Raw genomic sequence first — 21,168 nt, 5'->3', positions numbered from 1 at the left:
CCACAACAAAGGCAAGTGACTCAGAGGAGGTCCCTACAGCCAACAACCCCTTCTCACATCTCATGGTGATGAGATGGAGTTTCGGCACTGGGCAGCCACTACCTCCTATCTTCTGCTTAGTTTCAATCTGGTTGTGAGCTTCTTTTTAAGTTCTTGCTACTATGGTCATTCTTTTTCTTCCAGTCAGTGGATTAAAAAAAAAAAAAAAAAAAAAAAAAAAATACTTTCAGCCTCTTGAAACACAGGTCTGCCAGAATGAAGTTCCTAGATCTTAAAACTTATTCTCCTTTTTGCATTATCTTTAAATATCCCATTTTGTCTTGAGAAAGTATTATAGGCACATTGTTTCTGTGCCTGGTACTGCTGTAGATGTCTGATTGGTGCTTGGACTCTTCTGTAGCTGAGATACTGTGGAGATATATATATATTTTTCTTATTAGTCTGCATCCCTCTCCTCTTTAATGTTCAGTATTGATCAGGGCTGAAACCACTTATTTTAGATGCTCTGTTGTTACCAGTAGTTTCCAAGTCCTACTCAATATTTATGATATTTATAATTACAATCTTTGTGACCATCACCAGCGTCTCATTTACTTCTTCAAGTGATATCTAGGTTTCTCAGTGATCTTCAGCTCTATAGGCATCTGCGTTTCTTTTTAAGAAATCATGACCCTATATACTTTTTTTCAAGTAATGTTAGTTCATCCCCAAAGATAACTTCTGATTTTATTAATAGCTACTGCAGAGCAATGTGGGAAAAGATTCTCATCACAAGAGACATGTCTAACAGATTGCAAACGGTCATGGATTACGCCATCTTGGTTTCACATGCCATTTCTGTCTAAGCTGTAATTTCAGACTTGTTCTCACCCTATTTGTTCCATTCCATATTTTCTCGAAGCTGTGTCTTAGTAAACTCTCTCTTGCAGAAGAACCATTCAGCTCAGAGCAGTCGCGGTACGTTATGCTGACCAGGTCATCTTTGTTAATTGTGTTGAGGATCTCAGGGTGAACAGGATACAGATGTATTTTCTTGTGAGGGTTTGGTAACAAATGCATTGATACCAGCTGCAAACAATGCCTTTAATCCTCTCAGGACCTTCTAAAGAGGATGCCACTTCTTTCAGTGRTTGCCCAAAAAAAGCTTTAATAATTTATTTGACATTTTCTTTCTTGCCTCACAGGATTATGTCATAATGCACATAAGAGACTCTCCTCAAKTTCTCCAAAGACCCTTGACAGATCCTGAACATGTCTAGAAGAATTGGTTGAAGTAACCAAMTTTTCCTGCTTAATCCTGATGACTTTTTTTTTTTTAACCCTTTCTGTTCCTGAACTGTGGTTGAAGCTTATGAAAAATATAGGCAGGACAATCCTTCTCAGTCAATACCTGAGAGACATATTTCAGTAGTAAGGTACTTTCTGTTGTAGAATATATCAGTCTCTGCAGCTGTTCGTGTGCCTCCTGCATTCCAGATTGGATTTTTGAGATTTCTGCTGTTCCTGCAGTTCTGCGCTGGGCTGTGATACCTTCTATTCCCTTTTGCTGTCTATGGCAAGAAGATGGGAAATAGTGAATATCCATCTCCATTCTTTCATGTCCTTCATATTCTTCCTCCTCTGAATCCATGGAGTTTAGAAAATCCTTCTGYCATCTTTCTTTATTCTTTCTTCCATTTGGAAGCCCTACATTGAAAACCAACAAMCAAMCAAMCAACCAAATAAAAATACACTCACAGCACACTCTTGTGACTGAGTGTCTTGTAGAGACTACTCCACCTGAAATTTGGTCATTTGCTGGGCAATACTGCACAGTCTCCAGGCTTGGAGAAAATATTGGGAGATAGCTCAAAACTCATCCTGCTTTTTGGAACCACTCTTTTCTGTTCACAGAATCATGGAATCACAGAATAGCTGGCGCTGGAGGGGGCCTCTGGAGATCATCTGGTTCAACCCTCCAGCTCAAACAGGGTCAGCCACAGCATATTGCCCAAGACCATGTGCAGTCAACTCCACAATCTCTCTGGGCAACCTGTTCCAATGCTCAGCCACCCTCACATGAAAATAGCATTTTTTTTTTACATTCAAGTGGAATTTCCTGTGTTTCAGTTTGTGGCCATTGCCTCTTATCCTGTCACTGGGCACCACTGRGAAGAGTCTGSCTCCCTTTTCTTTACACTCTCCCATCAAATATTTTCACACCTTGAATAAGATCTCTCCKGAGCTTTCTCTTCTCCAGGCTGACCAGTCACAGTTTTCTCAGCTTCTTCTTCTATGACAGATGCTCCAGTAGCTTTGTCGTCATTGTGGCTCTTTGTTGGACTCTCTCCAGTTGGTCCAGGTCTTTCTTGTCCGTAGGAGACATTCACTCAGCATGAGGGGAAGGATGAAACTCCTTCAGTCTACTACTTTCAATAACAGTTTAAAGCATGCATTTGAAAAGGTCTTGGGACCCAGATAGTCTGTCTTTGGACAGGTGCTCGGAAGCAATTGCAGATGCTCCATGTGACATCCATGAGAGAGCCAACAGCTGAGTTATGAGCACTTCTGATGAACCTGTTCACCACAGCCCACACCCCATGTGTTTTTTCAGCAAGAGTGGCAAAATAGGCAGCTGCCTCCTCTCTGCCTTAGTTTGCTCATCCCTGTCCCTGTGCCATGTGCTCTGTTGTGCCAACACAGCTGTTTGTCAAGCTTCATGGCAAACTGGATCAGGGAGCTGATCAGACTGATTTTTTTCTGGATCACTTTTGCCAGATTACTCTTCAGTCAGAGCAATTTTCCTATGCTGATTACTATGCGATTCCACAAAAAGCTGAACTTGCAGAAAGTAGGGGCTATGCAGAGGGGCAATTAGCAGTCAAAGTGAGTACTCATATTTAGAATATAGCTAAACTAAAATAACCAAACAAATGTAAAAACAATAGACAACTAAGATTCTTCAGCAGTCCCAGACTATTTGCTGTATTCAACTAATGTGCTGTGTACATTCTTAGGAAGTTCCTTTTGAAGAGTTTTGATATACCATTTTGATTTACCATCCTCTATGATATAACTCAATTATTTTTCCTGTCTGCCTCTGTAATCACCTAAATGTYTCTATAAATCCACCTGATTGCCTGTACCTCTTCTCACGTAAATGGACCTGCATTGGTTGGAGTATCAACTTAGTGCTAGAGGAGCTTACGAAGTCTCTCTTTTGAGCTTCTGAACTTCATTCTGAATTTTCTTTCTCATAAAAAGAACTCTATAACCTGTGCCTGAGTTTGAAGGATCGGTCAGCTGTAGATCTTTCAGATGGAAAATCCATCCTGTAGTCATGAGATAGAGGATAAGGGATTYGTTCCTGTCCCCAGTGAAATCAATGGGAGCTTGACTATTGAGGCAGGTCAAATGTCAGTCTCAGTTCTTTGCTCTTCCCCAGGATTATTCTTTGTACTTGCACTATCAATGAATCTCTCTTCCTGTCTCCTTCCTATAAGCTCTCATCTATCCTGATTTGAAGTCACCTCCATTAAGTGAATGTAACGCCAGCTCTTTGTTTTACTTGCAGAGAGGACACTCCATAAATCTAACATTAGTCATGGCACCTGGCAAGAAGTACCAAGGATAGGTTGCTTTGACTCAGAGGTTATCTAACCGTWTCAGCCCATGCATTTGCCTTCCCTTTTGAAGAGCTGAGATTCTCTTGCAGGAACTAGGGCTCATTTCATGTGAGCTGATGCAACCATGCAGTCTGTTAAGGGCCAGTGCTGACATAACAGCTATGCAGAGAGGCTATATAGCAATTAGCTCCTTCTTCCCTTGGCAGTGTATTTGGACATGGGCTCCCTGTCTGACACCTCAGCCCTCTATTCAACATGAACAGGAGGGTGAGCAGAATTGGGGGAAGCTCTTAAAGAAGAAAGCAGCATAATGTTGCACTCATACATGTTGTGTGAGTGTTGCCTCAGTTTCCTCCCTCTTCAGACCTCTCTTCTCCTGAGCATGGTATTCTGCTGCTGTGTAACYAAAGGGAGGGCAGTGACCATATCCCAATGCCTCACTTCTTCAAGGGCACTTGTGAATGTAGACAGCACCTGCAAGCACTCAAATCCCCTAGGTGCTTTGTGCCTGGTGTGCTCCCTTTTCCCCAGCAAGCATATCTAGAACGGTCTCAGAGGCCCACAGAGACAAGTTGTCTCTGTTTCCTGTTTTTGGAAACAATAGAAGGATGGAGAAGATGCTATGTCTTTCCACTGGATACAGGGATTCCTGGTTAATCTCTTCAACAGCTTTCTGCCAAACTCATCATGGGAAAGAAGGGGGCAAGAGCCCACATCTCTGGCTGCACTTCACTAATGCAAAAATGTGAGTGCTCAGAGTCTGATGGATACTCAGTCCTATGAGGGTGCTCTTTCACTGTTGTATCACTAAGCACAATGGGCCAAAGTCTATTCTCGGACTTTGAGGTCAACTAGAACAACACAGTTCATGTTCGTTTGGTTAAATCTCTTAGTCTGGGTGGCCTCATCCATCCTGCGCATTGGGAGATGTTCCTCCACTGGGCTCACTGGCTCACCTCTAAACTGTGCCTGGGCTCTCTTTGGCAGAGAGCTGTTTGGCATTCGGCAAAACAGGGCTAATGACAACATAATCCAGATGATGGGGACAGAGCTCCTGCCAGCCTTTGGAGATGCTTAGATTTATGCTCAAGGCACTTATTCTAGGGTAAGCATCACATTCTCAGGTTGAATGTGTTTCACTTAGAAAATCATTTATGGTAAAATGGCAAAATGCTGTGAGTCAGGAGTAAAGCCATTTCAACAACCTGTTGATGAAAGGAAGTGTGCCTCTGTTTCAGTTAACCTGTGTTCATAAAGTTTACAGATAAAACTGTTCATATAGTTTACAGATAAATTCTTATGTCAATGACCATAAGCCCTCCATATAAGAAATGTTAAGAGAGACCGAGAAGGGGAATAGGAAGAGAAAAACGGGATACTGGAGTAGCATGACCACAAGKTCACAAAAGAGCAGTTCTCAGTCAGTTATATGTCTATGTTTGTTTTAAGATCACCTTACTTGGAACTGAAGAAGCGTGGAGACAGTGAGAGATAGGAAGGAGTTAGGATACGATCTTTTTAAGGGATGCGATAGAACAGCATGTTGTATTGTTTTATGGCTGCCAGTGAAAGAGAAGATGGAGTAGGGAATGTAAAATAACAGAGAGGGAGTAGGCACAATGTTTGACTGGTATGTTTTGCTGGTAATTAGTATTATGCCAATTAGATGTAAGTAATTTTTTTTTCTTTAGCTCTATAAGTTATTACTTGAAATATGCCAACTTAAACCAAGATATTAAACTTCAAGAGGTGTGGAGAGCTCTATTCCTTAAGGATCTCTGTATGAAATTACTGAGACAACAGGGATCTTGACAAAAGCAAGGCTTATTATATCTAGAAAGAAAATGAATAAAAGCAAAAGAAAATATGTATTCCACGTCTAGCAACTCRCTGCTTACTTGCCACGCAGGAAGCGGCACCCACTGAGCTGCAGATAAATCACTGAGAGAAAGCAAATATCTTGCCTTTCCTGAAAACAATGCTGCTACAACTGTATTGTTCACCCTATCAGTTTCCCAGATCCGGAGCCCTTTCGGTATTCAGGCGGTTCTCCACTGCCCTTGTCAGAGTCAGCCCTGCTACCCATACCCATTTTGGTTGCCCCATTTTCTTTCTTTGCTCACCCACATCATAGGACTAAGGGCTTGGGTTGTTCAGCCTCTTGGTCCCTTGGAACATAAACCTCCTTAATGATGATTAATGGCTTCTTTCTGAGGGTCAGCTGCTGATCATAATCCTCTCAAATCACAGATCTTTTTGCACTTTCTGTCTGTCCAGTTCTGCACTGCTCTTTCAGATAGGTACGTTGCTGCTTCCCTCAGGGCTACACACAYATTTTCTATTGCTATGGACTATGAATAAGGAGGAGACCTGCTGTCTTGTCTGCTTCTTTTTGAAAAAAATAATCATAAAAATTATGCCCTTGGAATGATTCTGGAAGTTTTGATACATCTCTGGTGGACCATGAAATCAAAATCTTCTCCTGATCCCTTGTGCCGTGCTCTGTGGGTCACAAAGCTGGCAAATTCCTGTTGCCAGTCTGCCTCAAGTGCAAACTGATGATGTATCCCTGTCATCCTGAGAGGATGTTAGGTAGCTAGATTAATCTTAGCATTCTTTAAAGCATGTGTTATTCATTCTACGCCTTTAGGACTGCCTCTGGCAGGATTCCCTTGAGTGATGCAAGCTTTATCACGTCTAACCTCCAGCACTTGGTAAACTGCAACACCCAGGGGTAGCTGGAGGTTGATACTCCCTACTCCATCTCTTTCCTCACCCCTATGGCAGGATAGTCCTTTTCTGCCGTAATAATAAGAAAAATAGGGCAGAGCAATGGCGTTCTGCAGGATCTGGGCTTTTTTCCTGTGTCTTCCCAAACAAAGTATAACAAAGCTGTTCTTTTTACCCTTCATAAACCTCTCCATTTTCAGAAACACAGTGAAATTCTTCTGTTTTCACCTTTAGCAAAGTACAGCAGCACTGATACCTTCAATTTTTGYGTGACAAGATGAGCTCTTCTCATTTGTGGCCATCAATGTTGTAAAGCCTTCCACTGCCTCAGTGGGGAATCATGCCAGCAAGATGGCAAGTGGTTTAATCTAGAAATGTTAACCACCTGGGTTGATTTCTTGGCATGTATTTTGGCTGCACTACAGAAGGATTTGACCAGTGCATATGCTATTCCTGCCATGTGTCAGCCACAAAATGTCTCTGCATTTAACTTCCACTGTGGATTTTTGATTTCAGAGCCTGTGGGTGTTTGAAGAGTGAATATCGTGAATTTTCAGCTGAGTTTCCTGTGTGACTCTTCACTACAGAAGAAATGGATTGGGGAGTTCAGAGATTTAGGCTCTCCTGTGTTGGCTGCTCTTGATCTTTGAGAACTATCTGAGCAATTAAGTGTCAGATACCCTCATTTGGGTGTCAGATCATTTCTCCAAATTTCTTTGAGCGTTTTTTCAGGGAGATGTATTTGTGGATGGATAAATACCTGCTCTTTTCCTCTTTCCACACCCTCTTTATTTTTCTCTGCCAGAGCCGTTTCTAAGAATCTTCATTTCCTCTCCAAGTTTCTTTGGGGGCTTGACTTGATTCTCTTCCTTCTCCCTTGTATTGCTTCTCTGTAAGTGGTCTTGGCTTGCTTTGTTTCCAGTTCCCCTTGTTGAAGCAAGTCCTTTTCATAAAGTTGTGATTTCTTTTGTCAGTTAAACACCTATGTGATTTCAAAGGCCTTGAACAATGCTTTGCTGTGTGGCTACCAGCTTCCCTGCAAGAATAATTTCCCCTGATTCATCGTCCTGCAAGTGAAAGATTATTAAATTGTTGATGGAGCTTAACAATGGTTTTGTTCAAAGGCAGACACGCGTAGGCCAGTTCTTTTCTCCGTGACACAAGAGCTTTAATACAAGCATACAATGAATGGCAGCCACCAAGGAGCAAACACATAAAAGAAAACTGGTATTCTTAAATCCCTGTGCACATGAACTGATGCACCTTACTATCCAGCCTAGACTAGGCATGTGGCTACCTGCTCACTCCAGTCCAGCACAAGTCTGTAGGTGAGATCGGAAAACTGATTTGTCTGAAAACTAATTTCTTTTTAGTTCTAATGTTCTGATTCTTGGTCATATAATCGTACTGACATTTGAAGGACATAGGAACAAGAAAATGAGCAAAGATGGGACAGGACCATATAGTGTTGATATAAGACYGGTAAAATTACTCTATTTCTTCATCTCAGAGTGTGCCAGGCACACAYGCACATCTCCCAACCAGGTTGCGCCTTTAGAGCAGCTTCTGGAACTTGCAATGAGGATCATTATATAGACTGCGCAGCCTTAGGCTGCTTGACATTTTGTATTATAAAGACTTATTTTCAACTGCTTATCATTTCAGCAGATTTCCAACACTAAAGCTTAAATTTTCCATGCTGAGTTTCCCCCTGGTTGATTTCTTTTTCTTTTTTCCTTAAGTTTTAGCAAAGGTGTTCCAGCTGTTTTTTGAGAACAAGACRTGCTGTCTCAGCCATGCTAACAAACTGGTTATAAGAATTTCCTTTTAAGACATAACCACAGTTTGGGAGAGAGGTGTGGAATTTGGCACAGAAGCTGTCAGTATCGTTTTGGGGTTGTTTGCCCGAAAATGGCTGAGTTTCTCTTTGRATGTGTGCCAGCATGGATCCCTGCRTAGCTGTGTTCACATATCCTTGATGCCTTCGAACAGCAGTATTTGTAAGGGCTACACAGCCCTTATGCATCCTTGCTCTCCTTTGAAGATCTGATGCGGGAGGTTGCTGCAGTTGCTGTTGCTTGCACCCTCATGGTGCAAGCTCCTTCCTCAGTGTTCTGGAGGTGCTCTATTTTCTGTTGGGCTCAGGGTGTCCTGCCTGCCTCTGCTGAAGTCTAATTTGTTCCTCAGCCTTCTCAATTTTTCCTGGCAGGATGTTCATTACGTTATTGCTTGATGTGGGTCATTTCTTGACTTGCTCAGCCTTATGGGAGTACTGAGAATGGCTTGCTCTGCTTCTGGAGCATGTAGCATCCATCAGTTCTTCCCTTGTTGGTGACGGGCAWCAAAATGTATCTGCATGTGTCTTACTGGGAGAACTCCTTCAGCCTCAGAGAGAGGTCTGAGGCCCAGTTCCTGCTTGGAGGTGGGACTAGGCTGTAGTGCCTCCCAGGCTACCTGCACTAGAGAGTGTTTCCTTCTCTCCCTCCCAGATTGATGTTGTGGAGGTCTCTCTGTCTGAGAGGGACCTAAATCCTCCCGCTCATAGCACCATGGTGCTGCACCGTTARACTGGCGTGGAGGCTGGGGCTCTGTCCCTCCCTGCTGTCCTGTGCCCTGGARTGCAAGCACAAAGGGATTCTTTCTTTGTCTCCTCCTCCCTTTTGTTGTTCTTTCTGGGGCATATTCTCCCTTTTCCCCCTTTCCCAGAAAACTGGCAGAGGCTGCTTTAAGCTCCGGTGTCCTCCTTGATTAGCTGATGCCAGGAAGCACGACGGCAGCTTTAATTAAATGATAAGGGCAGAGCCCCGGAAGTGGAGAGATAAGTGCAGTGGTGTCTGCCACCACACTTGCCCAGGCTCTTTCTAATTAGCTTTGAGAAGCTCTACTGAGGAAGATTAACTCTTGGAGGAAGGCTGGCAGAGCAGTGAGCTGCAGCAGACGGAGGGTGCGGAGTCCAGCCTGAGCGATGGGGCATGGGAATTCATCTGGGCGCATGCATGGGATGTGGACTTGAGGGAACCCCTCCATTTACTACCCATGAGCTCTGTGACAAGGGGCAGGGTGTTTGACCAGAGGGACTGGGTCAGCAAGGATTAGATGTCTGCTTTTCACGTGCTCACGCACAAGGCAAAGCTCAAGGATTAGCTGCTCAGGTTCCTTCTGTAAGAAGCATTTGTTGCTTTAAACTTCCTGTGTCTGGTAGCTGTAGGGTGGGAATATGCAAGATGCAATTGTGTAGTTATTTGGGTAGCAGGAATGTGCACACAAGGCATGCATGAGCTGACACCCATGGGGATAGCAGGTGATGTTCCTCTGTATATTTACACAACCATTATTAGCCATTGTAAGAGAGGACTGAGCAATCAAAAGCCAGAAATCCTTTCTGTTCAGACCTGCCTTCTCCACATGGCACAAGAGGGAAAAGCTGCAACTGCTCTACTGCCTGGAGTGTCATGGATCATCCATCTGGAAACTTGTTCAAGACCTCTGCTCACTCCAGAAACTGAGATTAGTAGAGTAGCTAGCCATCTGGCCAGCTGCTAGGTTGATATTGCAGGAGCRAGAAATGACACAGGGAAGATGGTTTAGTTATTGAATGGTTTGGTTTGGTTATTGTATGACTCCATCTTGTCTAGTGGTTATTTGTTCACAGAATTACAGAATAATTGAGGTTGGAAGGGATCTTTGGAGATCATCTGGTAGACCCCTTTGCTCAAGCAGGGTCAGCTACAGCAGGCTGCTGAATATCTATTGTTTGTAGGTGTCGTAGAAAGTTCTTGGCTGGCCAGAGAATAGGTTTGCTTGGCTATTACAGGAATCTGAATTCATTCTAGAGGTAGACTTGCTACTGTATTTTATATAACATGGTTGAGAAGGATGGCCCAGTAATGTCAGTTAACTGATTCTGTTTTCAGTTGCTTCAAGTTTTGGCAGACTCTAACTGTAGGGAAAGAATTTTCTGTGCTGGACATCTGTCATTTACCAAATATTTTGAAAAGTTTCAACAAAAGCCGTCCAGATATTTCACTTTCTTCACTTCTGAAAGGAGGCAAAGTAAACTGCTAGTTTGCTCAATAGTAAAGGGAACCACCATAGCCCTCGTCCGTACATGTCAGAGATGCCATTTCCTGCAGTCTTTTGCCCCATTCATTTTATGTTCTTCAAGTTGTAAAGCACATGGGGTAGGAGTCTCACTGTCAACAGCCTCTTCCATGAGAAGAGCCTGATACATCCCCAGGTGATTCTGTCATCTCCCCTAAAAGCACAAAAGACCCTAGGGAAAAACAGTGTCTGTGAGAATGTAATTCTGGTCTGCATCATAAAGCAGACTTTCATGAAGTGAATTAAGAATTAAGCATGAAAAATCCTAATTTTGGCATTTCCTAACCTTTGAACCTTGTAATTCTATTAAAGTAKTTTTTAAAGTAAATTATTCTGTGATTTAATGTAGTAACTGTTTTTTATAGCCCAGCAAAGACTGGAGCCTCACTTTGCCTGGGTAGGAGATCATCTAGGCAGCACTGAGCACAAAAKTTGTTACATAGGATGGAACTGGTTTGCCTGGGTCCTGTGAGGATTGCAGTAAAGCTGGGTGGCTCGTGGTGCTTTTGGGAGTCCTGTGGATGAAACAGTCTTTGACTGAACTGTTTGAGCTGCCTGTCTGGGCCCTGCAGGGGCACAGTCAGGCTCCAGAGCCTTTTGTCTGGGTGTTCTTGTCACTGGCGCATGGTACAAATCACCTCCCGTTGCTGTGGCAATGTTGCTGTGGGATGKCTACACTTCCTAGCAAATGAGTGGCTGTTACACAGCCACCTGCAGTTTGCCTGCTTAACAACAACTGAGAAAAGGTGGTCCCTCAAGCTTCAGCTACCATGAGCAAGAGAAGAACATATCCTCTGGGAACCCTGGGCTCAGGTCCTCAGTGCCAAGGTGGGCTGAAGCCCGTGACAAAGTAGTTTAGTGTTAGTCTACCTGTGCTGGCAAGATTGAGGCTAGTGGGTGTATCTGTCTGCATTAATTACATTCTGATTCTGCTGTGATACCCTTGGCAGGATCTAGGAAGTCGTTTGCTCTCAGTACTGCAGTTAGTATAGGCTGTTGCAGTATACTCCAGAGGCTATTGTTTGATCCTTGTGTGCATCCGGGGGCTGACAGGCCATTAACTTTGGAGGAAACTGTTCGTACTGGTGTTTAGATACTATTGTTTAGTATTAAGGGAGAGCTGTTAAGTGCTATAGGGGTCTGTAGGAGCTGTATGTGTGTGTTATATCTGTAGACTTTGGTGCCTAGGAGAAATCCATCTGTGTGCTGACATCAGTGCCAGCTCTGAGGATCTTTCTCAGTATTTGTTGTATTAGCTGGTGTTGCTTTTTACTGCCCTGAAAGTTGTAGGTGTGGTGTTGAACTGCAGTAACCACCTTTATGGGCATTGTAGGGTCGAACTCAGATATCAGGAGCCATCTGTCTGTGTGTTGTAGCGATGGTGTTAAGTTTGGAAAGCCATCTGTCTGGGTGTTGTAGTGCTAGAATTGGTCCCCAAAGCCGTCTGCCTGGGTGTTGTAGTGCTAGGAGTCATCCTGCAAACTGTCTGCTTGGGTGTTTTAGGGATGGTGGTAGATCAGTCTAGGAAAAATAGGGACCGACATGGGCTGTGGGGAGCTCTCTAGTTGTGTTTCGGTTTTCAGTATTTCTCTACTCTTTGATCTCTGAAACATCACTATGGAAATAGGCATCAGTCCAGCAGCCTTTCCCAAGGGCTGGAAAGTGAGATGGTGTTATGCTTCTGCTGTTCTGGAGTAAAATGCTCTGGTCATGTCTGTGTAAAATATATGGAAATTAGGGACCTGAAAGGAGATGGACTGGAGAGCTGAAGAAGCAAACGTACTGCTCTTGTTTCTGTAAGGTCAGGAGGGTATGCCATCCCTATTACAAGTAAAGCACTGGCCATGCCTCCTTTATATGGGAGGTGTGGATCAGGTGAGAAGAAGTAAGATAACCCTTGAAGGAGGATCTGGAGTCTGGACTTTGCAAGAGAGGTCATGGCTCCATAGCTACCTACAGCACAGCTCTCCTTCACAAAAGTCCTTTTCAAAGGGAAGATGGGCTGGGAAAGAACCACTGAAATAATGTACATCAAAGGAAGCCTACACTGAGCCTGCCTGCACAGGGCAGAGGCAGGGCTGGCTTGCTGCCCTGAGGGGACAGATAGTTGAGCATCTCCTGCTACTAGTGTGTGGGGATTCTTCCAGGCCACTGAGCCAGGCGTGGGAATGGGATGCTACTGTGGAGAAAGGCACAGAAAGGTGTGATGCTGGGGAACAGTGCCGGGAGTCAAAGGATGGCATAGTGCTAAGGACTCATCCCAGCAGTGCTGTGATGTGAAGAAGTAAAGAACAATAGGACTGCTGGTGTAAGAAAACAGGATCTTGGGGCACACTATCGAAATAGCTGTACTGCAAGAGAGCARTGAAGAGGGAGTAGACCACAGAATAGTGGTGCCTGGAGGAAACAGCACCACAGGGGAGTGGTATCTGGAGGGAGCAGAGCTGTAAAACATGGTACCTGGAGGAAATGACACCATTAGAGCAGCAGTGCCTGGGGGGAAAAGAGCTGTAGGGAGGCAATACCTAGAGGGATCAGCACCACAGAACATGTTACCTGGAGGAAGTGGCACTGTAGGGGAGCAGTACCTATAGCCAACAGCACTGTGAGGGAAAGGTACTTCTTGGGAACAGCGCTGCGGGGGAACGGTACCTGGAGAGAACAATGCTGCAGGAGAATGGTACCTTTGGTAATAGCGCTGTGGGGTACAGTACCTGTAGGAAACAGCACTGTAGGGGAATGGCACCTGTAGGTGATAGCGCTGTAGGKGAGTGGTACCTGTAGAGAACAGTGGCACAGGAGAAAAGTACTTGTCAGCAGTAGCGCAGCAGGRGAATGGTACCTGTAGGGAACAGTGCTGTAGGGGAATGGTACCCATAGGTAACAGCGCTCCAGGGACTGGTACCTGGGGGAGCAATGGCACAGAAGAGCGGTACTGTTAAGCTATGGTGGAGTTGGAGAGTGGTGCCTACCGCACAGAGTTGTACTGTAGGAAAATAGTCATTGGAAAGAGCAACACCAGGGAMTCATAGAATYGTAGAATCAGTAAAGTTGGAAGGGACCTCTGGAGATCATCTAGTCCAACYCCCCTGCTYAAGCAGGGTCACYRAGAGCATGTTAGACAGGGTTGCATCCAGGTGGGCTTTGAATATCTCCAGAGAGGGAGACTCCACAGCCTCTCTGGGCAACMTRTKCCAGAGCTCTGTCACTCTCACAGTGAAGAAATTCCCCCTCACGTTCAGGCAGAACTTCCTGTGGTAAAGCAAGTCTCATTACATGTATGTTCTGGAGCAGGCAAAGAGGACAGCGCTACTGCGATATGATGTCATGGAGGGTGACTGACATAAGGGATGTCCCAGGAGTGGTGCCTCATCTCTGCAGAGCCCTGAGTGCTCAGTGTAGGAGAAGYCATGTTTCCAGTGTCTGAACCAGGGAATAGAGGGGATAAAGCTGTCTACAGTAGAAACACTACAACCTGCCCTGGCCTGAAGAGAGACATTTTGAAAAAAAATACCTTGTACCCCAACCCTCAGTTTACAGGGCACAGCATGCTATACCCTTCTATCTTCTGACCAAGGCTAGATGACTTTCTGGAAGACATAAAGTGCTTTCAGGCTTTGAACAGGGGAAGGTGGTTGAAGTTAGTGACCTGTGCATCTGTGCTGTCAGGCAGGGAAGATAAGTCTTTCTGACCTAACGCTTCAGGAATAGCATCCTGCTTTGCCCCTCTGTTGCTCTCCCTACACTATCATACTCCACATATTTCCCTATCACTGAACCACCCCCTCCTTGCATGCTGTATGACCTTCCTGCTCTGTTCGGTTTTCTCCTTGAAATGCTCTGCCATGCCCTGCTATGTCACGTCCCCACRGTACCACCACCTTCCCTTCTTCCTTCTCTCCCAGACTTGCTCCACTACACCCCCTCACCTGCAAGACCTATCCCAGTATGCTGCATCATCCCTGCTCATCCAGCACTGTGCATCCAAYGTCCAGTGCTAATGTGTGGAACAAATGACAGGCAAGGGGAACTAAACCAGACTATGGACACTGGACATCATGGCAAAGATGGCTGGCTCTCAGCTATGCCTGAAGTTACCTAGCTTACAGACCACAGTTACCTAGTGAATGAGTGAACCTCTGCACATCCAGTGCAGGAGATGGAAATGCCTGCTGAATGAGACTGCCTCCTTTTGTCTTACGTCTGAAGGTACTTAAGTGCCTCGTTGAAATCCCCCACTAAAAGCAATAATACTATTAGAGTAGCCCTTATAAGAGACGGCAGCAGGATGTGTTCCTGCCCTGCCTGGGGATATAGAGATTGAAATAATTAGCAGTGGCACCAATATGTTCCTCTTCCCAAAGGAGATAGCCCTACACAGTCACTTTCACAAAGATAAGAGGTGCCTTGGATGTCAGAAGAAGAGAATAGCCACTCCAACTTTGATGATAGAGCCATAGCTCAAGAAAGTTTCCCCTCCTCCAGCCAGAACAGGGATCCAGAATACATCTCTGAATGTATCTCTGTGTAAAACCCCAACTGTGTCGCTTTTCATCTGAAAAGTTCAAAGGGTTGTGGCTTTTACTACTGTAGACTCATTCCTATGCAATATGCTGAGGCTGAACAGCCCTGAGGCAGCTAACAAGGATGCCAGAGAAGTGCAAAGGTACAGAAAGGGGAGATCCAGAGAACTGTCAGCCATGGGGACCATGAATGCCTGAAGAACTATACATCCCTCCTGGCTGTGAACTATAGCATTCTGACATGGAAATATTGATAACAAAATGATCTGACCCTCCAAAGGAGYGCAGAGAGTGGGCGAAGCTCTGGAAAACAGCATCTGTACTGGCATCGTAATTACTTTGCATGACCAGAGCACTATGGAAGAAAGAGGTGCTAGAGAGGTCACTGCTGTCCTCTTCATCACTTGGGGACTTTGTCAATCTTGCCACAGCTTCCACATCTCTCTGGACAAAGATAGGCTTAAGGACTGATGCACTGACCACATCCCTCTCTCAGTGAGGAATGAGACAGTTGTGCAGTGAGACAGTCATGAAAGCTGGAAGCTTCATCATGCCCAGGGAGCAAGGCTCTATGTGTACCCCTTGCTCATGGATGTCAGGAGTTCAGCCTCTTTCACGAATGGTTATAGGCTGACTTGTCTCATTGCTTTGYTCCTCTGATCTGTGTCCAACATCTGTTTCTGATTCCCAAGGAAATGTTCCTCAGACTGCAGGCATCATTTCTACTCCACCATAGATTCCAGAGTCACAAAAACAGATCCCTGGGGTTGAGGAAGAATGTGAAATCCTGAGYACACTTTATAAGGCAGAATAAGTACCTAAATTCCTAGACAAGGCTTGGGCTCTGTCTGCTCRTGATATTGCAGTTCCCCTTGCCTGTTCCAGACTTCAGAGGGGCGCTTGTGATCCAGAATCAGCACTTTGTGGGCAAGATTTCCGTAAATGTTTACCACCAAAGAAAGATTTAGGACTGTCTGTGGTGACACATCCAGCTCTGGCCTACTGGCATATGCTGAGAATAAGGTCGAAGGGTCGTGTTTGTTCTAAATCACAGCTATTCAGAAGGTATGCCCTGTCCCATTCCTGGGCTCTTAAAGCTGAGCTGATTGTCCTCATGACACATAATACGCTCCTTTAGCAGGAGAGGTTCAATGCCAGCATCTCACTGCAAGGAAAGGGACAACACTGAAAAAAGACTTTTGTGCCAGAAACAGACAAAGGAAAAGCTAGAATAAAAGACCCTGAACACTGAGTTCCTGCTTGATCCTGTGATTTCTAAACTGCTACTGAGGCAGGAAAATCGCTGTAACTTTGTTCACTAGAGAGGTAGCTTTTATATTAGCCCGGCCAGTAACCTCCATGCACCCAGAAAAACACCTTCCATCAGCAAGAAACAGTGGAATTCAGCCACTCACCAGCCTGGGAGTGTGCAGTGCCAAGGCCTTTCTGGAAGTGAAAGTGATGGTGAATCCTCCCATTTGTCCTGAAGGAAAGGAGATGAGAGGAGAAAGAGACACTACTTCTCCAACAAAAGAAGTGAAGGAAAACAACAGGACSTCAAACTGATCAAGCTACTGCCACCAGAGAGAAAGAACTAGAGAATCATCTAGGACATGGATTCCAGACTCTGCTTTGACTTACAGAGAGCAGAGGTGAAAAGTGAGCTGTTCTGCATCTTGTTTTGTGTCTTGCTTTCTATCTGAGGCCAAGAGAAAGACATGAGGCAACTTTACATGTGTTCAGGAAATAGAACAGCTGTTCTGTGAGTAGTCCTGAGAATGATCCCAAAGACCTGCACTGTCAAGCGATGGTCTCTCATGTGGGCACCTTGGCACCCGTRATGCTTGAGCTCCTGCTTTTGCACCTTGGATGTCAGCATGGCTGTCCAGGAAGCATAGGTTCCTTTGTTTTTTGCCCATCTGTAGTGCTGGATGCTCACATAATCAAATCAACACACATTCATGCATGCTCTGTATGTGTGTGTGTGTGTGTGTGTAGGCACATTGCTGTCTGATGCACAGAGCCCATGTCTCTGCATACAAGGACCTGGGACTCCTGAGCCAGGCATCCTCAAGCTCCACTTCAAGTTCCAGACCTCATCATAGGTAAAGAGTAGAAGTCAGGCAAGAGAAAACGTAGGGAAGACATAGGTGTCCGGAGCTGATGTGACAGTGTTGGGAACTGGTGAAGGCCAGAGAACAGGGAAAATTGCTGAATGAGGATCTCAGGGGTACATGAGTCCTAAGAGCTGGTGGGTTCCAGGGAGGCAAGAGAAACGATTGATGGTTGGCAGTGGTGATCAAGCAGCCTTTAGAAGGCTGGAGCAGGGCCAAGAGAGACCTGGGGACTCCTAAAGGCAGAGGGTACCAGAGGAACATYGTGGGTCTCAGTGCAATGTAAAGGGAGGGCTAGCAGAAGCTGAAAGGGCAAGGATCCTAGGGCGGGTGTGGAGGCTGGGGGTTGTGCAATGATGTGACCCTGTCATCCTTTTTCTGCTCCTCATTAGAGTCCCCTGAGCGGAGCAGGCTGTGAAGGGGTCTGCACTGAGGTATGTCCTTATGGCTTCCACCAGGATACCACAGTTCACGTGTGCACCAGGGAATGGGACGTGGGAGGAGGCTCCCAGCRTGGGGAGCAAAGTGGGTGCCATAGCCTCTGCAGTAACCAGGGTGAAAARCACGGGTGCTTCATCCCCCAGAGGAGCTGAGAATTTGAAATACAGTCACTGGGATTGTTTTATGACAAGATTTGTTCTAGCACACTGGTTCATTGCTAATTTTTCCCCTTTCTTCAYGTCCRTCCTTTCAGCTTTCCCTTCTAATCYATGTCAACTGTGCCTAACACTGTTTGAAGCTGCATCCTGCAGAGACCTTTTTTGTATCCTATAGMGTTACCTGGTGTGAAAGCTATGCCATGGTTACCTGGGGACTCTTTTGTGTCCTAAAGCTGTGAATTGGGACAGGAGGGACCTGCTGACAAGGACAGAGACCCCAGCACAGTATGAATGGCTTCAGTTTGCTTCTCTTCGGGAATGAGGGACTGACACCTCATCTGTTTGTTTTGGAAGGGTGGGGCTATGCATGCTAGTGTATATCTGGTGGGAAGGGGCAAGTGTGGGGACATACCCTGTGCTGACTTGCCCACCCCTTCACAGCACCTGAAGACAAAGTGGCTGGCCTCAGTAGGGTAATTCAAACAAATTGTGAGTGATCCAGCATTTAAACAWGTGGTTGTGAGATGTCCTGACTCTGCTGCTATGAAAGGCAGCAGTTTGCTGAAGGTCCTGTGGTAGCCCTGTAGGACTATACCTATCAGGTTCCTGAAGCACCTGAGTATGTCCCTCTGTCTGTGTGCAGGTCTCTTTGGAGAGTCTCTTTGGAGAATTATGACCAAAGTCATAAAAAACCTTCCCTTCATCCCAGCATTATCAGCAGGCTTGATCTGCCATCATGTACTGATGGCAGTGGGCAGTGATGTGTTCYGGGTGGTGGCAGTGAGCTGTGTTGTGGCCCAAGCAGTGGCTAGATGGAAGCAGTAGGTATGTGTCATATGACTAAGAAAGCTTCTGCGTTAGTCACAAGAGAGCAGGTGGACACATGGCAGCCCACTGCTGTCTGGGCAAGGGGTTGTCTTGGATCTGCAATGCCTGTTGGAGGGATACTCACTTGTACTTGGCAATACTAGTTTTGGTCTGAATACTTGTGACGGATACTTTCTGTGAAAAGAACATGTGGCCAAGACTCAGAAGGGCCTCATAATATCCAGGTAGAGAGAGGCCAGTACTTGTAAATACCAGGCCATGACCAGAAAGGGGAGTTTCCTAGCTCTGTCAGAAGCAGGGAGTTATTGATGTGCRGGGATATCTTGCTCTCTCAGGGATAGGTGTTTGGTGCATAGAGAACCTTGACCACTTCTGGGACAGGGATTCACAGATTTCAGATACATCCAACTGCACTGAGGGTAGAAATGATTTTGCCTGACTGTGCACGTCAGACTCTGCATGAGAGACTAGCTGATGTCTAAGGACTTTTAGGTGGGTTTGGGAAAGGACAGCTCCTGTTAATGCATGCCTCAGCCACAGACTTGCATGGGGCCTGGGACGCCTGATGGTGAGCAGGGCAGGACTGTCCAAGGATGTCTGAGGATGAATGAGCTAGGATGTAGCTCATGTTGGAGAGGGCTGTCTGTTTTCTGGACTTATGCCTGTTTTTTCTGGAACACAGAAATATAAGTGCTTGGGGAAATCTGGCAGTACACAGGCACAGAGTGTCTGACACTCAGAATATCTGKCTGTACCGTAGGGCATGGCAGGGAATGGCAATTCCCTAAGGACTCCTGCCTATGCACTGCAAAACTTTTACTGGTGCCCAGATGTGCCTGGACCAAGGTGATTTCCAGAGCCTGGGAAGGCCTGGTGGTRCCCTTGGTTGTGGGATGACCAGTCCTGTGGTAGTCTGTTTCCTGCTGTGCAAATCCAGGCTGTGAAGTTCCCACTGTGTAGACCTCATCACCAAAGGAGGTGGGGTCAGTGAACAATGCTGTGCCTGGTCAGTTCTTCCACACCAACTGTAGGAAGGGTACTTATCCAGAGAGAAATGGAGCTGTGGCCTTGGATAGGAAGCAGCAGCTGTCAGGACTCTTGTGTTCCCTTCCCAGCTCTTCTTCATTCCCTGGGTGGCCATTGGTATGGGTCCCAGGCACCCCTTCCTTCCACTAATGGAGGGTGCTGGTACAGTAGAGACATTCCAGTTCTGCTGGTCATCCTCTGTATGACAGTTCACAGTTTCCCAAAGGGCAATAGATGTGAGCTCTCTGGAGAACGGAGATCCTACTCTAGGGGACTAGTCTGCTAGTCTGCCTAATCATTTCATGGGAAGGTCCCCGGGCATTGAAGAGGGCTCATTGTGCACCTTACCAGGGATGTAGTTGTGGTGGGAAGCCCTGTAGAAGCACAGTCGCCAAGAATGCCATGTGACCCACCTTGTGGAGTCGGGACAGCACATTGCCCTCGGCTTGTTCCAGGTTCACCTCCCAATGATGTGGGCCCTGTGCATATGTAACAATGTTCTCACTTGCTTCTCTACAGATCTCCGGCCTCTGCCTGATGTAGCCATGACTGGGACCTGTACCCGGGAATGCACAGAGTTCGGCCACTCCGACACCTGCTGGATGCCTGGCCAATCCTCCCCCAACCGCAGGCCCAAGAACACCCTCAAACTCTCCACTTTTGTGCCTTACCAAGATAGAGGGAGTCAAGAGCAAGTTGGGAATGGCAGCCCCAGACTCTCAGAAGAGCGCAGCACCAAAATGGCCAACCTCCGCCTGCTCCCCACGTACAGTGCCTTCTCCAATAGTAGCCATGAGCCCTGCAAGGACTCTCCCATGGAGGAAATTCCTCTCACCCAGACCTCGGACTTCCAGCCAGCCACTACCCCCTCATCCCAAACCACCAAGAGGGAGATATATCTGTGAGGCTGGGCCTGAGGGGCAGGGAGCACACGTGCTTCTGAGGCCAGTGTCCAGAGGAACATTTTAAACTTTAATGCTTTATTGCTCCTGCAGCTGGTTCTCCAGGTCATGGGCGAGATGCCCCAGGGGCTCTGAGGACGGCAGGGCAGGGCAAGGCAGGGATGAAAGGAGCGCCTTTTTAACCCATTGTTTTCTGGGGTTGGGTGGGTGGGTGGGAAGGATTAACACATCCAAAACCTAAGGAATTTCCAAGCACTTGAGGGTGCATGTCTCTGAACTGCTGCATCGAGGAGGGCTGGGCAGGCTCCTAGTGCAGAGGGCATGGCTGGGGAGAAGGGCTTGCTTACCAAAGGTCCATGCAAAGCTGGTGGAGTTCCTGGGCCATAGGACAAGGTGTTTCTCCATACACAGGGAGTGAGCTGCCTGTCTCTTTACTGTAGACTCCTGTAAATATGAATCTTAGGAATGACATTCAAGTCCTGCCTGATTGAAACTTTTATTGTCCTTGAAACAAAAGACATTTATACAAAAACAAACCACAGGGAGCAAGTTCCAGCTTTGAATGGTTTGCTACGTGGAAGAGCCCATGGGAGCACAGCTTCCGGCCCGCACTCATGTTCTATATTGTAAATAGAGATGTGACCAGTCCCTGAAATAGCAGCTGGGGAGCTGGAGAGGAGGGGCAGTGTCCTAGTGGGACTGTAGGGACTTTACTTTTTTTCAACTTGGATCTCTTTCTG

At 46.1% G+C, this 21,168-nt stretch overlaps 1 protein-coding gene across 2 annotated transcripts in view; it reads left to right on the top strand.

The window, feature by feature from the left end:
• The window catches only part of PCDH1 (protocadherin 1), a 56,766-nt gene extending 36,148 nt beyond the window's left edge, over positions 1–20,618 (top strand). Inside the window, exons 5-6 of one of the 2 annotated variants that reach the window (XM_085307784.1) lie at positions 17,466–17,507; positions 20,046–20,116. In XM_085307784.1, the coding sequence (XP_085163910.1) occupies positions 17,466–17,491 (26 nt within the window). In that variant the 3' untranslated portion in view covers positions 17,492–17,507; positions 20,046–20,116. Of the gene's footprint in view, positions 1–17,465; positions 17,508–20,045 lie in introns of both variants that reach the window. The other variant, XM_085307783.1, reaches the window with a different exon arrangement.
• The last annotated feature ends 550 nt before the right edge of the window (positions 20,619–21,168 follow it).

This window comes from Rhea americana, unplaced genomic scaffold (assembly GCF_003343005.1).
Source record: "Rhea americana isolate MKP2758 unplaced genomic scaffold, rheAme1 scaffold_264, whole genome shotgun sequence".
Classification (NCBI taxonomy): Eukaryota; Metazoa; Chordata; class Aves; order Rheiformes; family Rheidae; genus Rhea; species Rhea americana.
Note: the sequence above shows the minus strand (reverse complement) of the source record. Positions and strands in the feature narration are given on the sequence as shown.